The sequence below is a fragment of the Neopsephotus bourkii genome, unplaced genomic scaffold (genome assembly GCF_033783945.1).
Source record: "Neopsephotus bourkii isolate Nb327-2 ecotype Australia unplaced genomic scaffold, CSIRO-AGI_Nbou_v1 NB_616, whole genome shotgun sequence".
NCBI classification, from domain to species: domain Eukaryota; kingdom Metazoa; phylum Chordata; class Aves; order Psittaciformes; family Psittacidae; genus Neopsephotus; species Neopsephotus bourkii.
This window is the reverse complement of record NW_026901116.1, coordinates 2,533,040-2,559,581: the sequence shown is the minus strand read 5'-3', so window position 1 is coordinate 2,559,581 and position 26,542 is coordinate 2,533,040. Positions and strand designations below refer to the sequence as shown.

The 26,542-nt window shown below is 51.2% G+C and overlaps 1 protein-coding gene across 3 annotated transcripts in view; it reads right to left on the bottom strand.

The window, feature by feature from the left end:
* Window positions 1-9,347: 9,347 nt before the first annotated feature.
* LZTS3 (leucine zipper tumor suppressor family member 3) overlaps window positions 9,348-26,542 on the bottom strand; it is a 43,735-nt gene continuing 26,540 nt past the window's right edge. For 2 of the 3 annotated variants that reach the window (XM_061351955.1, XM_061351954.1), the window contains exons 2-4: window positions 16,172-16,660; window positions 13,789-14,619; window positions 9,348-10,863 (exon numbers count right to left, since the gene is read on the bottom strand). In XM_061351955.1, the coding sequence (XP_061207939.1) occupies window positions 10,153-10,863; window positions 13,789-14,619; window positions 16,172-16,621 (1,992 nt within the window). In that variant the 5' untranslated portion in view covers window positions 16,622-16,660 and the 3' untranslated portion in view covers window positions 9,348-10,152. The remainder of the gene's footprint in view (window positions 10,864-13,788; window positions 14,620-16,171; window positions 16,661-26,542) is intronic. The other variant, XM_061351956.1, reaches the window with a different exon arrangement.

Below are 26,542 nucleotides of genomic sequence, written 5' to 3'. Positions count from 1 at the left end.
CACATCTTCAGGAGACCAAATGGAGTTGGAGGGGAGCCACTCTGCTTGTAGTGAACTGCAGGAAAAGCCTTGTGCTGCTGACAGCACCTTGGACCTTAAACTGGGTCTGAGGGGAATCACTGAATCCCAGACACTATTGCTTTGCTCTGGGATCATAACAGCTTTGTTATGAGGGGATGGGAGACCTCTCAGGCAAAGCTGGTGCTGGGAAAAGTGCTGGGTTTATTGGTTTTTAGTAAAGGTAATGTTAATCTGAGTGTGCTTTAATGTGACCCTGGCAAAGCAGCTGGGGTGGGATTGGTTTTAGTCAAAGCGTGTAACCTGGCAGGTTTGGTTCCATAACCACCTCCCTGGCAGCATCCTCCTCCCCATCCCAGCCCCTGGGGGATCCAACAGGGATGTGATGCTTTTCAACTGCTTGTGTTTCCCACCCCTTCATGCTGGGAATCAGCCCCGTTCTCCAACCCAGCACTGGGATGCCCGTCAATGAGCATCCCACACCTCTGCCCCATTCCCTGCAGCCTGGATGGCAGCTCCCTCCATCCCGGTCCATTCCCAGCCTCGAGCCTGGCAGAGGGTTTGGGTGGCAGCCTCTGAATCCCAAAGCCAGGGAAGCCCAGAGAGATGCTGCAGTGGGAGATGGGGCTGCCCCAAGCACATGCGGGAGGGGGAATTGGCTTGTGTGGGGTTCCCACCACTGCAGCTGGGTCCAGGGCTGTGCCCGGCATTTCCAGTAGGGTCTTGGCATTCCTAGTGTGTCCTTACCTGGATGTCCCTCAGGTCCGAGCATGGCTTGGGAGCTAGGGGTGGTAGGTCTGGGAGCAAGTCACTTATGTTCATACAGAGGAGGCCACGGGGATGCTCAGTGAGAGGAGCACCTCCTGTATGGGGACAGGCTGAGGACACTGGGGCTGCTCAACCTGGAGAAGAGAAGCTGCGTGGAGACCTCAGAGCAGCTTCCAGTGTCTGAAGGGGGGCTATAGGGATGCTGGGGAGGGACTCTTCATTAGGGACTGTAGGGGCAGGCCAAGGGGAATGGCTTGAACCTGCCCGAGGGGAGACTGAGCTGAGCTCTTAGGCAGAAGCTCTTCCCTGTGAGGGTGCTGAGGCGCTGGCACAGGGTGCCCAGAGAAGCTGTGGCTGCCCCATCCCTGGCAGTGTTCAAGGCCAGGTTGGACACAGGGGCTTGGAGCAAGCTGCTCCAGTGGAAGGGGTCCCTGCCCGTGGCAGGGGTTGGAGCTGGAGGAGCTTTAATGTCCCTTCCAACCCAAACCAGGCTGGGATTCTGTAGTGTTGGGAAGTCTTGGACGTTGGCTGTGGGACTGATGGAAAGCCCGTGCCTTTGTCAGTCAGCCCTAGGGCATCCCCAGCAGCTCCAGATACATCCACGGCGATCTGAGCTATGGGCTGAGGTGAGATCTCAAACACAGACACCTTGTCCAGCCTTGTGGCCACCACCATGGCCTCGTGGTGCTTGTTCTTGAAGAGCCTGAGCAGCCCTTTTACTACGGGAGAAAGCAGGACTGGGCGACATCCCATCCATCCCACTCTGCTCCAGATCACCCCCACCTCTCCCCTCCTCTTCACCTTCTGGAGCAGGAGCTTTGATGAAGCTGTGACCTGGAGGATGTTGCTATGTCCCAGGTGAGGTTTTCCCTGCTGTCCCCCAGCCTGGCTGCACATCCCTCCCGAAATCCCTGTGGATCTCATCCCTTCTCCCACCCACCACACAATCAGACCAGCCACAGGGAGCTTTTTAAAATGGGGCCTTTCTCCAGTTTATTTTGCCCAATAAAAATCCTTCACAGTCAGGTGGAGAGAGGAGAGATACGTATACATATAGATCTGCATATATATTTATATATATACATACCTCTGTACAGATAGATATTCACTGTAGAAAATCGCAAAGGCAGTAGCTCTTCACACCTTGAGAACCCAATGGAAACATACAACAGACCAGCAGTAGATGGGGAGATGGGGGGGGTGGTTTTCACGAGAATTCCCAAAAACAGATACACTTTTGCTGTACAAAAGATACCCCGGAACGCTGCGTTTTGATCCCTTTTCTGTATGGACCTCTTGTTGAACACCAGAGGCGAAGTCAAGACAACGGTGTTTGGAAGTGAGCGGTGGATAGGAGAGACACCCAACTTTATGAATCTCTTTTAAATATTTCATTTTTTTTAAAGTATATCTATATATATATTTATATATTTTTATTGTTTTTATCTTCATTTCTTTCTGCAAAGTCTCATTAAACGCAGTTCGGAGACCCAGCAACAGTCAACGCGGAGACGAAACAGTAACAGAGTCGAGATCAGAACACTTCTGGTTTGGAATTCACAGTAAAGAGCAGAAAGAGAGACCAAAGGGATCAAGAAACGAACAAGAGGAAAGAAAGCACAAGGCTGGGCTTGAATTTACAGTTGGGAAGGTCCAAAACGTTTGGACCAAGGGTCTAATGCGGAAGGTCCTACACACAGACGCAGCCTGCAGCTCACCCGGTGGTGGAGCAGCAATGGAGAGCTCTGCCTGCTCCTCCGTGGGGCTTTTATTGCTGGTGAAATCAGACAACAGGCTTGCTCGGGGTGGGGAGGGCCCTGGCTGGCCCAACCTGACGGCCTCCCATCAGGGAGCTGGGTGTTGGGGATGGACACCTACTGACCTGCTGGAGAACAGACGCAGAGGACGGGCGACTGAGCGATGTGCATCGGTTTAGGAGGAGGAAACCCTCACAAGCGTGGGCAAGGCAAAGACCAAGAGGGTTTCCTCTCGGCTCACAGCGATTACCAGGTCCGAGGGAGTGCAAACGAAGACACCTTGGAGGAGCTCCAGCCCTCGGGCTGGGCTCTGCGGGGACACCGCTGCGTGGAAAGGGACTGCATAGACACATTGGCCGGTTGTGCAGCATTTCATTGCACCGGTGCTGCTGCAACGCTTCTGGCACCGGTGCTGGAGCTCTGCCTGCGTGTGTGTTGCTCCCTTCAGCCTCCAGAAGGGAACCCAAGTGTCATCCATGGGGAAAAAGGGGATCTTCTCATCCGAGAGAGGACAGCCTGGCTCTCAGGAATGGCAGAGCCAATGCCATGGTCTCCCATTGGCTTCTGGTTGGCACCAAATGTGATTCCATGAGCTCAGACAGCCCAGCGACTCCCATATGGGTGAGCTAATGGAGAAGATCCAGTGACAGTAATGGGATGGGTACCAGAAGGGGATGGACCGCCTGTGGACCCAGACTGGTGGCCTGCTGGGTATGGGCAGCTTTGGGCTCTCCAGATGAATGGGGACCACCAAGCTCAAGCCATTGGTGATTATTTGGAGCCAGATTGGACTTTAAAACCCTTTCGCAAGGAGAGCCCAGGGCTAGAGCTATGAAGGTATTCAAGGGAACATTGGTTTGCCTGCAGGTATCAGAGTTGGGAATAGTCCCTTTGGATTCTCTCTAGAAAAACCTATTGCTTTGTGATAGCAAGCAGAGACCTTCTGCCCGAGGAAACACATCCATGGAACACCAACCCTGCGTGCCAGAGCTTGTCCCATGCTCCAGCCCTGACACCATCCCCTTCATGGGGAGAACCAGGGAGGAGGCTTATCCTGAACATGCACAAGCTCATTTCTGGGGTTGCCACCATGGAACATCCTGTTGGGAAGCGAACATCTGCAAACAGCTGGATGTGATCCCAACCGCTTGATACACTGAGTAGCACGGGTGCTGCGTGCCCCTGCAGACCAGGGATGCTCATACACCCCTCACATCCCTGTCTTTGCAGACTGAGGAAGGACCAGGGAAGCCCCAGAGCTGGCTGGCTGTGGTGTTGTGATGGTGTGAAGCCCCATGCAATGATCTCAAGTGGTTGCAAGCCATAGGGGTGTCCTTCAGCAAGATTGATCTTGGAGGTAAAGCAGGGCTGGTTTAGGTGACATGAGAATGACTGAGAGAAGAGGTGAGGATCAGTGCTCTGTAAGGCTGCTCTGAGGGCACAGTTGGGACACACCATTATCAGTGGGGGCTTTGCTTTCAGCTCCAGCTTGTTCAGATGTATCTGGGAGAGGCACTGACTGCTCCTGTGATAAGGATGGTCTAAAAGGAGGCAGGAGAGCTGGGGCAGAGGCAACATGATGAGCAGGTCTTTAGCAAGGGGTCTGGATGAAAGTGACCCTGTAAAGTGGCTTTCAAGGCTTGGAGTGAAGGGTTGGGTGAAAATAACAGGAAGTTGGACCTGCTCCCATCCAGGACAGAATGAGGGTGGTCACTGCACATCAGCAGGCTTTCATGGCATGGCAAGAGAGAAGAAGCTTAGCATAGATGGGAGCAGAGGCATGGTGGAGAGGCATGTGCCCAAGGCGCAGACTCACCACAGCATCCAACCACAGGAGCACTGTGGTTGGAAGAGCGCAGATCTCCCTCTGGTACCACGTTCAGGAGCCTTCAGGGGGGTAAGGTGGGCAGAGATGCCCTCAGCACCCCAAAGCAGGAGAAGCAAAGACCTTGGTGCCTTCACCTCAGGAGATGGTTCCCTGGTAAGGAGAGTACTGAGGATGCCCTGGGGTAAGGAGACCAAGGAGGTAACCAACAGGACCACCAGCTCTTCGGATACACATGTTCCTGGCCAAATCACACTGAGCAACATCTGCTGCTAAACTAGAGCAGACCTATTGCCCTCAAGACAAGTTTAATGGCTTGGGATGCATCCCCTCAAGAAAAAAGTGGGAATTGCATCCATTCTGCCCCCTGGAAACAGCACCGTGTCCGTACTCTCCTTGGGCAATGCATGGAGCTAGTTGACACAGCCATGGAGCGTTCTGGTGTAACCAACTGGGGACAATCAGCTCACCCAGGAACTTCTACCTAGCACATGGACCTGCAAACATTCCCAGGTGGGATGCAGGGAAATCCAAGCTCTTTCTGTTCCTTGCCAGCTCTCATTCCCCTTTTCCAGCCCACATCAGCCTCATCCCCCCACCCAGGAAAGCCTGGAGGCAGCTCCACACATGCAGTCCCAATACCTTCTGGAGATCTTTGGCCATGCTGCTCGTGAGCAAGCCATAAAGTGCCACTGCACAGGGCAGGAGTGGGATGGGTTGGTCCTTCCATGGGCAGCAGGGCTCAAGGGGACGCTGTCTGCAAGGGGGTTTGGTGCAACACAAGGATGGGCAGAGGGGAGTTCAGTTTTAACCAGGGGACAATCAAATCCCAGCTCAGGATGAAGGCAAGCATCAAAGCGGGACAGTGACACCAGGATGTTTTGGTAGAGTCTATCCCAAGTAGATTGCCTTCCCAGGAGCTAAGCACCCCTATTTCCATTGCAGCCAGTAAAGGCTTAGGGAGTGCTGAGCAACCCTCCATGTAGCACTCAGTGCTCAAACACAGCATCAGCTGCTACTATGCATCCCATTCAGCAATATAGAAGCCAGAGAACTTCCTTGTTCTTCATTTACTCACTGTAAATACAGAGCTGGGCTGTTATTTACACCCAAATACACTTGTCTCCATAGAACATAGCAGCATAAGAGCAACAACTTGATTCCTATCTTGAGCGTGGAAGCTCGGGAGGTGATCTCGCCCCGGCAGGATGCCAGCGACAGCAGGAATGGTGCTGCCACGAGACGGTGGCAGAAGCTAAGTGGGACTGTGTGAAGCACAACAACGTGCGATGGTGGCGGCGTTCACCCTCGGGGTGAGACAGGAGTGCGGGCTTGGCATCCGAGAGCGACAGCAACCCACCTCGATGTGATGGTGGAGCAGAGCAGCCCTGCTCACAGCAAGGGGGAACAGGGGCTGCTTAGACCTTCCCTGGCACCAGGATAACCTGCTTAGATCAGTTCCTTATGGATGGGAACTGCTGGAGCTGATTGATGTCCTCTATTTGCTCATGCCTGGAGCATGACTCAGTTGCCCACACGTGGGTGATGTGCCAGTAGAGGTGCTCAAGGTCATCCCGCCTGGCTCTCCTATGGATCTTTAATAATATTGGGCAGTCCCATGTATTGGGTGTCCTGGAGCATCTCCAGTTGCCCACACGTGGGTGATGTGTCACAAGAGGTGCTCCAGATCATCCCAGCACTGGCCTGACTCCTATAGATCTTGGATCATATTGGGCAGCCCCATACATTGGATATCCCAGAGCATCTCTAATGTCTCTGGACCCTATGTGTGGGCAACTGACCTGAGACCCTTGTGACCACAGCTTTTGCTGGCAAGTTAGAGATGACTTCTTGTGTCAGGTGAGATGCTAACCATGTGCAAGACTTGGAGAGCAGAATTACACCAAGAGACAAGATATCAGCCTCCTTGGCCAGGGTATGGCATCAAAACACCAGTCTGCCCCCCCTTGGCTATCTTACTTCAAGGCTAAGACCGCAGGGCCTCAATACAGACCTAGGCTGTGATGGGAGACTTCATCCAGTCAATGGGCAGAAGTGTTAAGGTCTGGAAAGAGCCAAGGGAGCTCCCACCTGCACCAAACAGCAGGAACCTGGATGTCCCTCCATCATTTTGCTCTATCTCTGCTGCGCAAAGGGCAGTCACCTCCAAGAGAGACTGGTTATCACCATGTGGTGACACAGTGCTAGCACATGGGAGGGAATGTGATGAGGAGAAGTACAGGAATCCTTCCTGGCAGTTTGGCTGGGGCACTTGCCCAAACCATCAGTATTTTATGACACTGCAGCATAGGGGGGTGTTTGCTGCAGGGCAGCTGAGTGCTTTTGGGGGATGTTGGGCTAATACCCAAAAGAGGGAAAGAACACCATCAGCAGCACAGCCTCTTAATGGGTGTCTGCAAAGCTCTCTGTCATCCAGGGAATGGCCACAATTGAGGTTGCTCAGGTCTGGATCAAAACACTAGATCATGGAATCATAGAATGGTTTGGGTTAGAAGGGATCTTAAACTGCATCAAGTTCCACAAGCAGGGACACCTTCCACTGGAGCATCTTGCTCCAAGCCCCTGTGTCTAACCTGGCCTTGAACACTGCCAGGGATGGGGCAGCCACAGCTTCTCTGGGCACCCTGTGCCAGTGCCTAGGGCAGAGTTTCTGCCTTATCTCCAACCTGAACTTCCCCTGTTTCAGTTTAAACCCATTCTCTCCTTGCTGCTCCTGCTCCATCCCAAGGAGCTCTGCAAGTCCCTGATGGATGCACTGTGAGACCACTGAGTCCCCAGGCACCCTTCAGCAATCAGACAAACCTGTATGCCTCCAGGTTTCATTGGGTCCATCATGACACACTCATTGTTGGCACCAGTGCAAGAAGGTGATGGAGCAAACCTGGCAGGCTGGAGGGCTTGGCTGACTGCTGCTGACTGCATCCAGGGATGCGGAGAGGCCAGGCAAGCCCCTGCTTCTCCTGCTTGTGAGAGAAGGAGCTCTGTTGAGGTGTCCCACAGGGTGATGCCCATCCCTTGAGTGTTAACACAGCAGGGAACTGTGGTGGGTTCCTCCTCAATAGCACATCCTTGAAACTCAGCCACTTCGTGTGTTCTTGAGATGCTGATTTCTGTGATGGTTAGAGAGAAATGACTTAACATCAGTGGAGCCAGGAGAAAAGGTGGAAATGACTCTCCAGGTTATTGGACCCCTCTTATGGTAAGGGCACTTGCTGTTAGGTTTGCTTTTCATCTGGTGGCCTCAAAATCACCATATGACCATCAGAATCTAAACCTCTTGCTATTCTTTGTGCTCAAGGGCTGCAAGCACAGATGCCTCACAACTGCTTTGGGAAGGAAGACAACGTGGGTTTATCTGATGTGGAAAGCGAAGCACAGAAAGCCAAGATGACACAAGACGGCAGATCTCCAACCCTGACACTGTGGGATGTTTGACTCCATCTGGAAGGCCCAGTGTATGAGATGGGGGAAGCTCTAGGATTTGCCTGGCCAAGTGTGTAAGTTAGTGCAGCACATGTGGGTGTCTCCTCTAGCATGGCCAAGTCTGCTGCTGGGTGGTACCAGCAGTCAGTTGCACTCCTTCCTCATTAGGGTGTGCAGATGATGTCCAAGAGCACTGGAGCATCTGCAGGGTTCATAGAGGGACTCTTCCTCACACCCTTAAGGAGTCAGACCTGACCTATGCATGGAGGCCGGTCCTGGAAGAGGGGCCTAGCCTGGGTTGCCCTGTTGTTTCCCAGACTCATGGGCCAGCTCCAAAGGCAGAAGTGGTGGGAAAAGACAGGTACCATCAACCGGGATCTTGAAATGCCCTGGCCTCATCATACATCTCCATTTCCTACAGCTCCAGGGATGGCTGCCAGCCACCAGCAGCTCCTGCCCAGCAATACTGTTGGCCTTGGAGGGTGGTTAATGGCACTGACTGAAGTCTCCTCTCTCCTGCTCAGCCTCTTTGCTTTGTTGTGGAGCTCACCACAATGCTTTTCCCCAGCTTGAAGCTCAGACCTGGTGATGGAAAGGATGAGCTTTTGGGGAAGGGAACATGGGAAATGTGTAGCTTCAGGGCTTTTGTTTGGAAGCTCCTCAATGCCCTGGGGTTCTTCCTTGGTATGCACATGGAATATGATTTAGCCAGACTGTCCCTGGAGTCCCCTCACAGACATTCCAAGATGTCCCAGTGATAATTCTACCTTTGTTCTTCTAGCTGCTCCCTAGGGCAAAGAGCTGCAATTCCCACTTGTGTTGATCCTTTGGCCCATGACCAGTCAGTGTAAACTCTACTTCCCACCAAGTTTTTCCTCTTTACTGTGAATCACAGTAAAAAAGTGTTCATGAAAGGGAGGACCAGGCCCACTTTGCCCACCTTTTCCAGCTGAATGCTGGTTTTTGATGCCTGCACCATTCCCAGTGACTGTGCATACAGGATTTGGTTATTGTTCTGCCAGGGCATAAGCACTTGAGTGATCTTAAGCATTTTCCCTTCTTATTACTGCTTTCATGCTCAGAGTTAGTAGCTGAATATTTCCTTAAGCTAAGCCTGTGTTATCCCTGTCCCTGGAATGTGTGATGCCACTTGGGATCACTGTGGGATGCTGCTTGAAATGGGTGTACTGAAGGCTAACGCTCACCCCATTGTGATCTAGTGGTGATGCTGATGTTGCTCACTGCAACTCCTGAGTGAGGCTTGGATGCAGTTTTGAAGGAGACCCTGGACCAAGAGAGTGCACCGAAGCATCACTCATTTGGGAATGGGGCAGCACAGTTGCCCACTGTTGGGGTAAATTGCGAAAGCTTCAGTTTGCATAAACATCCCACAGGTTTGGAGGCCTCCCCAAACCTTGAGTCCATTGACTTTGGGAAGGAAGAGGGCTCTTGGGAGGGGAAACTAGCTTGGATTTCCAAGTTTCTTTCTTGCTGTAGCCAGCTTGAGTATATGGTAGGAATAGGGGGACCACGGCAGAGGTGGGAAGGTATTTATTCTCCCCGGGTTGAGAGCGGAACACAACCCATGAGAGAAATGGAACTGCAGGAGGAAACCACAATGAAATGAAAACACAGCTCTGCCGAGCCTGCAAAGAGGCTCCTGCTGGTTGATCATTCCTTGTTGGCTTATGTTACTAGGACAGGCTCATCCTGCTCCTCAAGGATGTCCTGACCTCTTGCAACCATGGCAGCCATGGGCTGGCAAGAGGGAGTCATCTGGTAGAGATATGTCTGGTTTCACTGAAGTCAGTGGCCAACCTCGCACTGACTTCACTAAGACCACCGTCTAGACAGGATACTTGCTGCAGACCAGTGAGTTTGCTCACGATCCCGAGAGCTTTGCTCCATTAGCCAATGTGGCTAAAAATGCCCTGATTAAAACCTGCCACTTTGAACTGTTTTGCTGCTTGGGAAACCCAAAGATACCAACTACAACCCTCCAAAACCACCAACCGAAGAGGGGTGAATTGTAGGAGAGGGGATGGCAGCTTCTAGCGAAGTAACAGTCATGGCAGATTACAAAAGAGCCAACTGACCCATACCAGCTGTACTAGGAAAGAAACCCAAAGGAGATGTAGCATTATCCATAGAAAAACAACGCACATCCACAGTTATTTTACCTACGGAGCACAGAAGTAGAGAGTAAGGGTGGTGGAGCTTGGTGCGAGCAGGCTCACACCGCTCCTACGGTAGAGTATTATCCTTCGGAAGATCACTGGCTTGAGTAGGTAGTACATGCACAGCAATACAGAAATCAGGTCGTATTGTCTTGGTGCCACCTCAGATCTCAGTGGACTCTATTCGCTCGAGTCTGGAAGGTGTCCATGGTTTCTTCTCCTCGGTGTGCGGGGGGCTGGTGGCCTTTGTGTTCATCTCATTCACTTTATGCTCCAGGAGCTGGTTCTTCTGGTACATCTCCACGTAGTTCAGTTGCAGCTGCTTCTGGTACTTGATGACTTTCTCCTTCTCCTCCTGCCACGTGCGCCGCTCCTCCTCAAAGTCCATCACTTGCTGCTCCCGCTGCTGCCGCTCCAGTTTCAGCTCCGTCTGGAGCCGCTCCACCTCCTTCCGTAGCGTGTTGACGCTGTCCTCGCTCTGCCGCTGCATCTTGGCTTCATCGCTCTCACAAGCCAACGGGTCCCGCAGCTTCTCCCCAGCATCCCCACCAAAAGGTCCCGGAGGTCCCACACTGGCAAGTGTCCGCTTCAGGCTGGAGACCTCCAGCTCACAGTGGTTCAGTTTTTCCCTCAGCACTTGGACCTCGCTCATCTTGCGCTGCAGCTCGCTCTCGCAGATCTCCAGGTTGACGCTCTTGGAGCTGTAGGAGTCCTTCAGGGTGAGGATCTGCTCCTCCTTCTCCCGTAGGAAGTTCTTACCTTCCTTGAGCTGCGTCCGCAGTCCCACGATCTCATTCAGTTTCTGGGAGACGTCCGCTTGGGAGTCCTTCAGCTGCTGCTTGAGCAAGGAGATCTCGCCTGCCTTCTGGCACACCTATGGGGAGAGCATCCATGAGGCAGGAGGAAGGCAGAGAGGAGGTGTCACTGCTGCTTGTCCCCTGCACTGCCCGTGAAACATCTATGGCACCTTGCATTGTCAGGAGGCTACCTTAATGAAGAGGACAGGCAGCGATGCTGCTCAAGGACTGAGTTCCAGCCTTCACCAGGACCCAGACCATGCCAAAGACAGAGATTATCCCCACATTTGCAGGGGAGATTTCTTCCTGTCTCTCAGGGACCTGATGCTGTTCCCAGCTGGAGCTGACCAAATAGCTAAGCTAAGTGCTGTGGTCCTCACCAGTGTTGAGTAGACGCTGATGCTTCCCTCCCTGCATTCATCTTACTCACCTAACCACAATCTTGTGGTGCTTTCCCCCAAACCCTTTGCTCTCAGAAGTTTTCCCACTAACCTTGGTGGGATCTGGAGCTTGAAAAAGTCTGAGACAGAAACATCCCAGACCCAGAGACCACCTGGGCTCTCCCCAAGCACAGGGAGTATAGGACAGGATACAGAGGCAGTAGACGTTACTTACTTGTCCTATGATGCTTTCCTTCCCAGAGGCTCCTAAAGAACCCAGTTTTAGGGTTCACTTCACTGGGGACAGTCCAGAGACTGGTAGCTATTTAGCTCTTCTGGGGCAAGGTATGAAGAGCAACAGCTCCTCTGCCAAAGATCAAAGAGAGAGCTGCAACCCACCCTTGCTGAAATGGGACTAGCATGGACTGTCCTTGGGTGTTGAACGTTCAGATTCAAATCTGAACCTCCTACCACTCACCATGCATAAGGTACACAAAGCCAGTGGAAATGCCCTCCCTACAGTGTGTATTTGCATTATGTAGGTGTCACCATTCAATGTGACAACCCCTCTGCACCTGTGTAGTCCATCAAAGGTGACAGTTAATGAATAGTTTTAGGCGTTGGAAGTGAACCATAAGAAATGACCAAGCCCTCCTTTTCCCATGAACTCCATTGTTTCCAGGGCTCTGCACTGGCAGATCTGATCTGTTTGCTGTGGATAATTGCAGAGACAAACAGTCCTTACATGAGTCCTGGCAGGAGGCTGGGCTGGGGAGCAGCACCAAGGAACCACCAGTGATCAGAGGGGATAAGCATAGTTAGAAGTAGACTTGGTAGCCACCTCCAGACCAGGGTGAACCATCCCGAAGCTCCTGTCTGTTGTCACACAAGAAATGCTTGGCCTTTTCTCTGTCCTGCAGTGTCTACAAAGTTGATTGCTTCTCTGATCCTGTTGGATCAGTGTTCCTCAAACAAACTCCTCTCCATTGACTTCATTGCAACCTCCACCTTTCTCTGCTATAGAGGGCTTGCCTGGTGCATAATGTTGAGCAAGACCTTGAAGCTCAGCTATTAGGACAGTCTGGTGCTTACTACAAACTGCCTAAGAGCTAGGAGATATACCCACAGCCTCCTACAGCTACCTACTTGGTAGTACCTTCCCCTGGAGATGACAGTCGTGGTGGTTGCCCATGCAGACCTAACTCTGTGAGTACCTCCATCCACATCAGCACTTGTCTGCAGCAGCAGCAGAACTGTATCATGCTGGTTTAACTGTAGTTAGAGTGCTGTAGTTATTGCTTAGCTAAAATCTGCACAATTCACTGCAAGTGCTCTCCATGGGCTTGGCTCTTCCCAAAAGGCAGAGAAATACATGATGAAGAACAGCTTGGATAGGAACCAACTTACAGATTAAACCACTTAAATTTAGCCATCTCCTTGAGTGCTGTGGAGATCTAGGCAATACAACCCACGGAGCCTGGAGAGCAAGTCAATGAGTCAGTAAGTGTAGGTATCTACACATTTTAGGTGTCTTGCTCCACAAGCTGGATCCCCGTCTTTTACATCCATATCACTGGGTTAGCTGGTGCAAGCAGAACTATAGCAGTGAGGCAAACAATCAAAAGCTCATCTATAGTTTTACTGGTGAATCAGAGAAACATTCCAGACCTAACTTGTTGGAACACACAAAAGACCTGTGCAGAGCAGCTGGCCAAAGGAGGCATCATGTGGGATAATGCGGCCTGTTTGTTCTGGGATGTAACACACAAAGATTTTCCAGCAAGCTTCTAATAAGCTCTGCTGAACATCTGCAAACAGCACATTTCAGAGCCTCTTTAATCCCAGCTTCATTGACTTTCCATCAGGATTAGCAGAATAGGCTCTTCTGGATTCTAGAGCTACGCTTTGCCTCTGCACCCTTAATAAAGTTAAAGTTTCTAGCCAGTCCAGAGAAGGATTAAAATTCTTCACATGATCAAGCTGAAAAAGAAGTGTGTTAGCACTGGCTATGCAAACAGACTTCCATCAGATGGCCTAAAAATAGAAACAGTAGGAAAAACATGTAAGAAAAGGAGAACTAGAAAGAGGAATTCGCCTTTCAGCCTTTTAGGAGAGATAAACTCATTAACAAGTGGAAACAGAGTGCTATAATGGAAAGCGTGAGCTAAACTGGCTATTGGCATCATTCTTGGCTCTCCTGCTTTATATCTTAAGTAAAAAAGGATCAAGTATTTGCAAAGCAAATTTGCCCCAGTGCAGGTGTTAGAAGAATTTAATTAAAATGGACTTAAACCCATTTTTGGTAGCAGAAATGCCTGTATGGAAAGATCTGTGTTCACTGAAACTGGGTTCAAGTATCACAGGGTGGAGTGACCAGAGTGTGAAACCAGATTATTGACCAGCACAGGAGGTGTGCACCAAAAGTTGTGCTCATTTTAGTTTAACTGAGAATTATAGGCTTGGGGTCACACAAATGAGGAAGTAACTGAAGTGTCATCGGTTACATGGAGCCCACCAACCCATACCCATTGTCTGTGGGATCCACTTAGGGCAAACGGGATGTACTTTGGGTTACCACTCAACAAGAACCTCACTCAAGGTCCGCTACAACAAGGCTCTTACCTCCCACTTGGTCTCCTCGATCTTTGGGAGAAACTCAGCCTGCTCCTTCTTGAAAGCCACGAATTTCTTCTCCAGTTCCTCTCGTTGCTGCAGGAGTTGTCCCATGTCATCCTGGAGTTTTTTTTTCTCCTGTTGGAGCTTGAAGATCTGGAGCTGCAAAGCTTGCTGAGCCCGCTGCGCCTTTTTGGAGACCTGCTGCAACTTGTTGGCGTAGTTTTGCCTCAAGTCCTCCATTTCCCTCTCCCAGATCTTCTGCTTCTCCTCAAACACTTGGAAGATGGCTGCCTCGCTTTTGTCCAAGTTCCTTCGCATCTGGAGCACCTCCTGCTCCTTCTCCCACAGTCGGTCTTCCAAGTCTTGGATGATATCGTCCGTGGAAGGTGAGTGGAAAGGCATTGTCTCATTGAGATGGTTCAGTCTGTTGAAGGAAGAGGTGCTCTTGCTCGAAGACCGCCCACTGTCTGAGGTAGATATCCCGTTGTATCCCACGATGTTCTTGTCCACGTAGGTTGTACCAATGCGGTTGATGTGGCTGGTGGAGGCGCTCATTGGACCCACGTGCTGGCTGTAGCCTGTCCCATAGGTGGGCAAGCTTGTCAATGAGTTACGGCCTGAATCCGAAAGGCCCCCCACTTGGTTTGTAGTCCTGTTAAGGCTGCTCTTGTCGAGTCCACTTTTGGGTGCGGACGGGCTATTGCTGTTGGCATGGTTCAAACTCTTTCTGTTCTCTGTCACCCCGTTGCTCTGCGGCGGGCAGAGGTTCTGCATGGAATGGAAGTTTTTAGGAACTACTGGTTTAAAGGCTGAGGGTCTAACTAAGGGCTCATTGCTCTGCAAAAAGGAAAAAGGACCACGCATCAAACACAGCAGGAAGCTTGGAAACAACACACACAAGAGATACATCAGCACGGGAAGGGGGTGACGGAGCTAAGATGTCATGGGCTAGCTCCATATTCTCAGCCTTATTACACCCGGAGCCATCTGGGATTTTACATGAGGGCCCTGTAGGGCAACACTTTGTCTTCCCTTACCCCAAGTGAGAAACAACCACCTTGATTCACCCCAAATCTGTGTGATTTTTCCTTGGGTCCTCTTAGTGCTGTTTGCAAGAAGAAGGGCCGTTAACTGGTTTACCAGACATGATCAAAACAAATCTGATTTTGGCAGATTATATTTTGAAGGACTTCTAGCCCTGAGACTGCATTGTCCTTACGCTGAAAACTGGATCGAACCCTTGGATTAGCTGTTTTGCTCCAGGAGCATCACGTTTCCTTCCTGACAGTGGTGATATCTCACCTCTATGGACATCATGTCCTATTTATGCTTGGACAGGAGTAGGAAGGAGCTGTGACCCCAGTCGTGACACTGTACAAGGAACATGCTGAAACTGCTTTTCAAGTAAATGTGTTTTCTAGGGGCATAAGCAATGCTGGGGTGAGAATGGATCACAGATGTAAAGGATTTAGAAAGTATTTTAAGACATTGCACATTCCTTGCCCTGTGAACAAGATTTTCCTCAAAATGGGATTGAGTCTCCTCTACTGCAGGTTGGGTTTCATGTGGGAATTAACCCAGAGGAAGCTCTTAGCAAAAATGCTCAGCAAAGTGCCTTCTAGGAGAAACAGAATGAGCCCTGGAGAGCAGGCAAGGTTGGAGACCAAAACCCTGTTACCTGGTATGTGGGACTGAGATGGACTACAGGGACCAGTGGATTGACAACCCAGGAGGAAAGGCCACCATATGCTGCAGAAATAATACTGTACAAGGCAGCATCCCCAGAACACACGTTATTAGGCTGTATAAACCACTGCTGGCACTGAGGCTTTGCTCCTCAAACATCAAGGAGATGTTTGCTCCTGAAGCCAGTATGAGCCACAAAGACTGGGCAATGATGCTCACAGGAATAGGTTTCAAGCCTTGTTAACTTGCCCCTCACAAGGAGCATTGGGATTTTGAACTGGGATCATAGTTGCTTTCAGGCAACTACAACTTCTGGTAGCAGTGGGCTGTTGGATACAGCCTATAAATGTCATAAAACCCAAGAGTGGGACACAGATGCTGGACCTACTGGAAAAAGAGCCTGCTTCAGCTCCCTCTTCATCAGTCAGGGAGGTAGGTGCAGCATCTTGGGTAGATTGGAATAGCCAATCACTTAAATGAGCTTGAAAATTAGCTGTAGCAGACTTGTGATCATGCTCTTGGCTTCCTCAAGAACTAACATTCCCCCTGAAAGCAGTAAGAATTAGTATCTAGGTAAAAGGGATGCCATCTACATAGCAAGAATTAGACCGTCAGGATTGCACCATTGCCCACGGCTTCCTGGTCTGTGTTTTAAGAGGTGTGCCACGGTCACCAGGCTGCTCCAGGAGGTGGGAATTCTCACCTGGTCTAGTTTGCCGGAGATTGGCAATATCTTTGGTGGGTTGTTGGGCTCTCGGTACTGGGGAGGTGGCGGCATGTTCTTCTCGTTGTTGGTGGTCACGTTCCCACAGATGTCCATCTTCACCTTCTCGCTCTTCCGCAGGTCACCGTTGATGTAGAGGGAATTGGAGACCTTCTCTGTCTTGTATGTCTTCTCCTCGCCGGAATAGCGGTTGGAGATCTCCCGTGTGGAATACCCATTGCGAGAGCCCTCCGTCTGCCGGCTGCTGCTCTGCGTCCGGGTCCCCACGCTCTTCATGGCAAACTCCTGGTCGTTGGCGACGCCGCTGCCCACGCTGCCCATGGTGCTCTGGGAGATGGGTTGGGATGGCCGGGGAGAAAAACTATGGAAGTTCTCCGGGATGGGGTAAGTCGGGTCACTGAGAACGGGCAGCGTGTCTAGAGTGGCCATGGCAGTGTAGAGGTGAGGTGGAGGCACAGGTCAGTGGCACTGGGAGAAGAGGGGAAAAGAAAGGACTGTTAAATAGATGCCTTTTATCCACCATACCCTTTGCAGGTCAACATTGTGCAGGGACTAAAGAAAGATTTATGGATAGTGGGAGGTACAGATGTCCCCCTGGATAAAAGATGGACAACAAAATTGATGCCCTTTGGAGAAACATTCAATGATAGGAGGGCTCAGACAGGGCTATCAGGTAGGGGAATTGGAGAAAATCCCTTTTCAGTGGGGTTTCCCTTCTTCTTGGGGTAGGGATATTAAATCAGCCCTCCCCAAGTAAAGTAGGAGAGCTGGGTTATTTCCCTGGAGAGCTAGCCCAGGTCTGGAGCTCAGCTCTGATGCGGTGTCTCACGGGCTCTTGCTATTTGCACTAATAATGGAATGGAAAAAGAATTATAAAGGTTAAAGCAGGGGCTGTGCTGCTCGACTTGGCTTTTATTGAACTGCATTTCTGGAGGTCTGCAGCCTCCTCCCTTTTCCCAGCATCCTGATCTTATAGAGTACTGCCCTGCCTGAAATACGGTCCATGTGTCATAGGGCTGGTGGACAAACTGCTGCACTGGAGGAGAGGACACAGAGCTGGTGCCTACAGTGAGCTGGGGCAGAGCAGGGTATGGAAGGGGTCACAGAGGGGAAAAGCTGTTTAAGGAGGTGCTCTGCTGAAAGCCATCATCCCACCGGAGTTCATGGAGAGGCATGAAGGAGCCTCCATGGTCTGACACACAAGGTGGGCTCCATCATGGTTAGGGATAAGGCAGCTGTGAGGCAGCAGAGGATGTGCTTTGTGGTTTAACCTTCTCCATCCCCTTTCACATCACACCACAGGAGACTTGTCCCACTGAACCACCGGCAACGTGAAGTGATGTTCACCCAATAGTGAGCATTTTGTAGTCATTGCTAATGGCCTTCCTGCAGCTTTGTCCCCCAATAGAGACCTCTCACTGGTTGAGGTCTGATGACCAAACAGCAAACAAACACCACATGAACATTGCACGTTGTGGACCTACCACAGCCAAATATATGAAAGTTATCAGTCCTAAGTACCAAAACCTCCACCAGCAGTGTCTGGGTCTGGTCATGCATCCAGAGTGTGACATCTGGATGTTCTCTTGAACACATTGAGCAGGACTCACAACCTCATTGCACCCTAAAGGGACTTCCCAAAACACACCACCATAGACAGTTCAGGAGTGCATGACACCAGGGATAATAATCTGCTGGGCACCTGGGAGACTTGGTTGGGCTACAGAGTGATGAGGAGGGATGAGGAACACCCATCTGAAACTACTTTCAATCCATGGTGCCTTTAGATGTCATTAGTAAAGGGAAGACTAATTTAGGAATAAGCAGGCTTTGAGTGATGTTGGGATCTTTATAGGCTGTGTCCTATTTTAGTGGGACATCAGCCACCACGAGAGTGATGTTCTGAAGGTCTCAGCTCCAGACAAAGGAAAAGGAGTGGCCTCATGGCCTCCATGCAGTGGAGGTCATGCTCAGCTGAGGAGGGAGAAATCCTGGTTACCTTTTCCTTACTGGGTAAATTCCACAGTGACATTTGCACATTTACATTGACTGTTTGAGGGCAGGATGAGATCACTGGGAAAATTGATCCTTTCCCCAAAAAACCCCAACCAACACAACAAGAAGCACTATGAGATAGGGAAGATGAATGCCCTTAAGCTGGGTGAGAGTCACAGGCTCTGCAAGAGTCATGGCAATGTCTTCCAAGACATGAGACAGACAAAGGAGCCCCATGGCATCTCCATTGGAGGTCTTCACCAAGGGTCTTTCTTTGCCTTTGTGGACATCCTGGCTCTCAGACAGTGATTTCCATATCAAGGAAGCTTCTGCTTAAACCCATGTCCCAAGTGCACCAGGATGCTGAGCCAGTGTTCCCATTCAGTGCCAGCAACCCAAAACCTGAGCAGGCTTCAGATGCCTTCTTGGGCTATGGGATCAAAGCTGCACCATAGGGGCAGATTCTAAAAATGGACCTTTTCCCATGTTTCTTTTCCTATTTTTCTTCCTTATAACTGGGAATCATCCAAGAGACTATTCTGAAAAAAAATAGCTGTTAGCTTATGTTTACTGTAAACCCAGGATCTGATAAACAGAGCATATGGGCAAGCATTCCAGACATGTTATTAAGGAGATTCCAGAAGTGCCAACGGATCCCTGACAGTCCAGCTTTGTTTGCCAAAAGGGGCCATTTCTTCAAGAACAGCTCTTGGTTTTCTACCTCCTGGTCAGCTCTGGTTCCCAGCCAGATTTTACAGTGGTGGTTCCTCAGGTTAACTGTGAAATCCAAGTTCTGAGCCCAGAAGGAGGTAGGGGAGGTAAGGAAGTGAGATAAGGAGTGATGCAGGGACGGAGGGTTGCATTTTTCTCTTTCCATGTTTGGAAGAATACATGATTAAAACCTTCCCCAGGACATTTCTCCCCCTTAAATCTCGTAACTGCCTCCCTCCCATGGGAACATGGGCTAAAATTGGGTTTGTGGATGATTCCCAATGAAACAAGGATGCTGAGCCTGGCAGTTCATCAGCACAGGGGGGCTGAGGGAAGCGAATGGCTCATCTTTACCAGCATTTCCCTCCCAAGTCCATCCCTTAGAAGGCAATGGGAGTCACCTCCAAGCAGGACTGGGCTGGAAAGAGACCCCCAAGCCACATCAGAGGGGCAAAAGTGGTTTCTCCTTCCCTGTAGTGGGGTTGAGAGGCTCCAGACAGGCAGAAAACCAAAGCAAGAATTTAAACAACCCACCAGCCACTGCCCTCTCCAGGTGTTCTATCTTTCCAGATGTTACATCCCATCCGCAGTGGTGAGGAGGCACCAGGACCACCTCACTCTTCATCCTCACCAGGCTCTCAAGAAGACACTGGTTCCATCCTACCTCCCGAGGAGAACAATCTCCACCTGAATCACTCCCAAGTGACATCCATCTGCCCATCCATCCCAGCAGCCACCAGATCCGAGAACCAACACTCTGCCCTTGCTGAGCTCTGCTCCTCAGAGCCCTGTGATTACAGCAGGAACCCAAGTGAAGGGACTTTGTGCAGACACAAAGGGGAAGGAAACCCTTCCAGAACAAACACTGAGCTCATTTCCCATTCCCAGCATTACTGGGGTAATAAAAGCTGAAAAGGGTTTATTTGTCTGCCTGGATCAATCCAAAGCACCCTTCTTGGTAAGCACCTTACCTAGGAGAGGTGACATGTTCCACCAGTACAGCCAGTCTCTCCCCTCTGGCTGGGGACACCAGGACTTCACACAGCAGTGCAACTCCCCACCATCTCTGTGTTGCACAACCTCCCTATCCCATCCCATCACATTCCATCCCATCACATCCCATCCTATCGCATCCCATCCCATTGCATCCCATCCCATCGCATCCCATCCCACGCACCCAAGTGGCCCTTTGTTCTTCCCCCACCATCCCTGCATTGGAGACAGCAATTTCTTCATGCCTGCTTCAAACAGCCTGGGCTGAAATCTCCTTTTCCCCAGCTGCGATGGGTCCACTCTTCATGGCCACCTCTTCCTACCAGGCCTGAAACTCCAGGGGACCCCAAGGTGCTATTGTAAACAGAACAATCTATAGAACAACTCCTGAATCTTCACACTTGCTTTACCCAAGTGAGTTAGCAAACGCCTTCCAGTTAGGCAGGAGAAAAATTGCTTTCAGATAAGCAGGTGAATGGTTAACCAAGCCCAGATTAGGAAGGCCTGGCTGTGTTTCTGCCTGAGTAGGTTAATTGTTAACACTCTGGTAACAAAGGCCTTTGGGAGACATACCTAGGCACTGTGCCATGCGAGAAGGAAATCAATCACTGCTCGCAGCCCCGAAGCAAGGCAGTGCCTTGGCACACACACCAGCCCAGGCATGTGCTCCCGGCAGGACGGGCAGCAAAGGCATCTGAAGGTCAAAGATTCCACCTCCCCACCAGCAATTGTGGCAACAGGAGTGCCCCTGACCTTCAAGAGTGGAGTTTGTTTGTGCCTGGTTTAACGGGTAAGCAATTACTGACACAATGAAAACAGGCTGCTGCTTTTGTGTCTTCCTTTTTCCTCTTCTTCTGTTGTTGTTTAGAGGGGTTTTGCGGGCAGGACCTACACCTGTGCTGTCATCAGGGCTTTGGTGCCTCCCCAGTTTGCTGCCAGAGAGCTGGAGGTAAGAAGTCATCACGTCCTAGGGTGGTGGAGCAGGTTAGAAATGGAGTAAAAGGGTGAAAACAAGTTTGCTGTGACTGTTGTGAGAGGAGGAGGGGTGATGGTTTTAAACCCATTAAGGCTGCCCAGGGAAGTGGTGGAGTCACCATCCCTTAACGTGTTCAAAACCCATGAAGGTGAGGCCCTCAGTGACATGATTTAGTGGTGGCCTTGGCAGTGGTGGGGTAATGGTTGGACTCCATGATCTTAAAGGTTTTTCCAACCTATGATTTTATGATTCTATTTCAACATATGATTCTATGATTCTAAACTAAAAGAGGGAGATAAAGTTTTTATAGTGAGGGTGGTAAAACCCTGGCAGAGTTTGCCCAGAGAGGTGGTGGATGCACCATCCCTGGAGACATTCAAGGCCAGGCTGGATGTGGTTCTGGGCAACCTGATCTAGTTGAAGATGTCCCTGCTCATAGCAAAGGGTTGGAACTAGATGAGCTTTGAAGGTCCCTTCCAACCCAAACTATTCTATGGTTCTATGAGAAGGAAGGGAAGGCCAGTAATGGGTTAGCAGTGAGAAGAGTGTAGGGAGCAAAACCACCTGGGTCTGGTGAAGCATTAACAAGCCCTGGAGAAAAACAACTGCTGTATCCCAAGACCTGATGTCACACTCTGCCAGTATATCCATGGGAGGTGTTCGAGTCTCAGCAAAGCTTCCAGCACCTCAAAGGTTGTTGCTTGGGTTGGCGTGGACATCCTGTGCTCCCACAAGACACCTCCAGCAGTGATGGTGAGGGTTGAAACTGGATAATCTAAAGGTCCTTTCCAACCCAAACCATTCTATGAGTCTATGGGAGCCCAGCTCCTGCTCCCTGCCCAGGCTGGGGTGGATGGACGTAGCACAGGGGTTGACTGCAGCACTGCAGGAGGTCAGATGGACCTGCCTCACTCCTCAGTGCTCCCACCTTGCCCTGCAGAATGCCCTGCTTGCCTTACTTGTACACCATGCACCTCCACAAAGGTTTTTGTCTTCCCACCAAGATGCAACTTGCAGTCACATCCCTCTTCTCCAGGTATGAGCAAGCAGCCCTCAGCCTCTGCTCACACATCACATCATCCAAAAAGACCATTCAGCTGCTGCTCTACCTCCTGTGTGTCAAGAGCCATCATGTGTCACCTCCTTACGGCCATGCTGGCCCCAAACCTGGCCAAGAGCATCTCCGCCAGGGTCAATTCAAGAGGCAGGGGCACTGTTGCTCCCCTCCCACCCTACTCCAATGTGTCAGTACCTCCTTCTGCACCCTTCTCAATCTGCTTGGTCTGAAGAGGGGAACAGAAGGAACCTTTCCTGTCTCTCGCAGGCAGTTTTTCCAGCCCTCAAGTGCTTCTTGTGGCTCTTCTGCACCTCCTCCAACTCCTTTCCCCACACTCCAACATCCTGGCTCGGCGGCTGCCAGGTTTTCCTCCGCCACTGGAATATGGCACAAAAGCACTTGAACCTGCCTGTGGAAACGTGCAAATCTCACGTTTCACGTCTCACATCTCATTTTCAACCACAAGCTTTTACAGAGCCAAAAGCCAAAGGATGGCAAATGAGCAACTCCTGCTGCTTCCTCCTCGCTTTTATCCCCTCTGAATGAGATGGGTTATTCCTCAAACTGAAATTGGTCCTTCTTTAACGAACTTCCCATCAAAAGTGGATTTAAACTAGACAGTAGGCAGTGTTCAAGGCCAGGTTGGACAACGGGGCTTGGAGCAAGCTGCTGTAGTGGAAGGCTGGAATGGGATGAGTTTTAAGGTCCCTTCCCACCTAAACCACTCTGTGGTTCTATGAAGCTCTCAGTGCAAGGGCAGACTATAAACTATACATGTATTTTCTCTCCCCAGGACCCTACTGTCTGAGAGACCCCTGCATTTTTTTCCCTTGAAGCCAGACAAATTCCCTATGGAACTGCTGGAATCATGGCCCACAACCAGCTTTGCATTGAGCCCCTGCTGTAGGAGAGATCCCACCCGGATCTGCTGCTCATTGGCTCTCTCCGTGGCCTGATCCAGCTCACAAACGTGCCAGTGATTCAACCCAAACCAAGTGGTTTGTTGCTGCGCTGGCAGCATCCAGTCAGGTCACTGAGGACTAAGACAGGACCAGGGTTGAGAACAGAGTGTAGGCAGGAGCAAACCCAGCCAGAAAGGGGTTTTGGAGCCCTCAGCAAGGACAAGATCCTGCCTGCAGCCTGGGTAATTGCAGGGACCTTTTTAGCTCTACTACCCCAAGGATTGGGTATATAGCTAGAAGCAAGGAAGGCATGAGCTCAGAAAGCAAAACAGCACCAAAGCCATCCTAGATGCCTTTTCCTGGGAGCAACCTCCATGTATCCCAAGGATACTTCCTATCACATTCTGTTGCAAGCATTGAACTGCAGAAATCCATCCTGAATCTGTGCTACAATCCCTCCTTGGGAGTCCTGCCAAGGAACATCCAATTGGGAAGATGGGGACTATTCTATGATCCCCACTTCCCAGCAACACCTCCTGTCCCAGCATCTGAGAGCACTGAAGGGTCCTCATAGGGACCAGCAGCATCCTTTGGATAACTGGGCCCAGTTCAAAGCCAACCTTCCCGTTATGTAGCTATTATTTGAGGAGCATCCTTTGCCTTTCTCTCCTGGATGTGTGGCAGCATCATGTGTGGGGGTCAGGATTTGCTTGTGGGGGTCAGGATTTGGGGCAAGCAGGTCCCTTTTTGGGGGGCTGTGCTTTCTTGGGCTGCTGTGGGGAATAAAAGCAAGAGGCTCAGAAACATTTCCTTTCCCTTTCTGCTGCTAATGAGATAATTACAGCCTTTTGTGTTCTGGGAAACTACTTTCTCATTACGGGGGAGCATCAGCCATTTACATAATGAGCCTGAAACAAAAGGGATGGGATGAAAAGACCCGGGCGGCTCTTATGGAGAGCTCCTTGTGCTGCTAAGGATGGTGGCTTTCTCTGTCCCCAGGGTCCTTGTGCCATAGATGGTGGCTTTCTCCATCCCCAAGGTCCCTCTGCTGAGGTCTGGAGTGCGTGGCAGCACTTGGTTTGGGATGTGCCCAGCATGGGATGCTCCTCGCTCTCAGCTGAGGGCCCCCACGATCCCAGAACCAGCCCGATGCACTCTCATAGTGCATCAGTGTTATTCCCATTGCTGGAGGATTTGGGAAGGGTGGCTGTGGATCGAGACCCTGTGTGAAGGTTGCATGGACAGTAATGCCACCTCTGCACATATGTGGTCTGCATAGTGGGGCTCGCAGTGACACCCTGGGACAAGTCCCACTACCCGATGATGTGTTGGTACCAAACTGGCCCATCCCCTGTCCCATCTGCATCCCAGTTTCCCCATGTCCCCACCTGTGGCTAAGGGACATGCTGAGTACCAGCCTGTCTCATCCCATGTCCCTGCTCCTTGTTTGGCTTTCTGGCCAAGAATCATGCTGGGTATCAAGCTATACTATCCCAGTTTCCTGTCCACCCATCTGGACAAGGGACACACTGGGTACCAGCCTGTCCCATCCTACATCCCATGTCTCATTTCCATGCTCCCTGAGCTGGCCAAGGGACGTTTTGTGCAGCAGACTGTACCATCCTACTTCCTATGTCCCATTAACTGCCCTCCCAGCTGGACAAGGGATATATACTAGGTACCAGATATCCCATCCCACATCCCACGTCCCATTTCCATGTCTCCCGAGCTGGCTAAGGGCCATATTGTGAACCAACCTGTCCCATCCTACTTTCTACGTCCCATTTTCCTGTCCTCTCAGCGTGCCAAGGGACACATTGGATACCAAACTGTCCCATCTCACGTCCCAGTTCCCTGACCCTGGAGCTGATGAGGGGACACTGAGTACCAAACTGTCCCATCCCACATCCCATGCCCTGTCCCCCGAGCTGGCCAAGGGACACTGTGTGCACCGAACTGTCCCCGCCAGCCTGCCAGCCTGTCACCTCCCTTCTCCATAAAGGCCCCATTGTTCTCTCCCCACAAAGCCTGAATAGTGCAGCTTGCTCCACCTTCCCTGGCTAATCCTGCCTGTTCCCTATCAGTTTTCCTTCGTGGTTGGTAGCTGTGTCTAAGGACACACTCCATTACCTCCCCTCCATCCCTGTCCACCAGGAAGTGGCAGGAGGTGGAATCATGGCAAAGAATGGCTGAAACCTCCATTGCAGAGCACATGGTGTTGGCTCCGCATCCCCTTCCTTGTCCTCCTTCCCTCTGCTCCCTGGGGTGCTCCTGGAATGGACACCCCCCATGTATGTGCTACACAGTCCCCATCTGTATTCACTGTGCTTTGCTGCAGCACCCAGGAGTGATGATGCTGAGGGTGATGAAGAGCAGCAGAGGCTCCTGCTGGGTCCATGCTGTGGACCACACCACTGCCCCAGAGCATCCTTCTGCAAGCAGAAAGAGAGCATCCACTACTGCCCCAGAGCATCCTTCTGCAAAGCTTAGAGAGCCCAGCAGCTACCTGGAAACCCTTATTGGCAGCATAATCAATAATCAATCTGGGCATTGCTATTGCACCTCCAGACAAGCTGCTTCACCTTTTCCCAGTTCAATCCCACCACAGTTCTTCATCTAAGGGTGCTCCTAATTTTAACCCACAGGATTCTCTGTATCCAAAAGAGCATAAAGGACCAAGAACCTGGCAAACTGCACTGGTTTGAGCTGCTCCAGGAAGGAAAGAAATCAGGATTACCCTGGAGGCTGCATCAAGGTGGGCAAAGCCCCAGAGAAACTCCAGTGGGTGATGTAAGGAAGCAGTTCTTTACTGTGATGGTGGAGAGGCACTGGAATAGGTTGCCCAGTGAAGTTGTGAATGCTCCATCCCTGGCAGTGTTCAAGGCCAGGTTGGACACAGGGGCTTGGAGCAAGCTGCTCCAGTGGAAGGGGTCCCTGCCCGTGGCAGGGGTTGGAGCTGGAGGAGCTTTAAGGTCCCTTCTAACCCAAGCCACTTTGTGGTTCTATGATTCTATGGCTCTGGGATGCTCCATGCTGCAGGCTGAACCACTTGAAGCCATCCCATCCCTGCGTGCCTCAGTTTCCCCTTATGAAGGTGCTGCCTTTTCAGCAAGGTGGCTGGAGCTGAGCTGCTGCTGGTTGAGCCCGTGGTGCTGCGTGGTGTGGGCTATTGCAGCAGGGGCACAGGGGTGCTCCCGGGCAGGCACGGTGCTGCTGCCTGCTGAAAGTTACCCAGTGAGGAGCTACATCCCTTGTCTAACACCCCAACATCTACCTGAGCATCCTCATGTGGTTCCATATCCCAGCGATCCCAATGGGATCTCCTGCTAAAGACCCACTCCTTGGCCCTGAATGCCTCACAGTGGGAGCAGGAGGACCCCCGTTTTCAGCAGACCCTTGCCTTGTGTGTTGCAACGGGGAGGTTTAATCCTGCCTTTTGGGCTTCCAAGCAGCCATCCCCATGACCCCTGCCTGGCTTTGCCATTCCCAATCCTGAGTCCCAGCAGGAAGGACAAGAGGGTGCCCACCACCAGCTCCCACCACGTTACTGACCTGGCTGTGATTTATCATTAACTCACCCTGAGGAATTTCAAGGGCATGGAGCCAGCCAGGGAAGTGCTCGCTCCCTCCTGGGTTCACAACAAGCCCCCATGGTGTTTTGTCCCTGTGGTGGCTCGTCCTCACCACCAGCATTAGTGCCATTGACCCGAATGGTG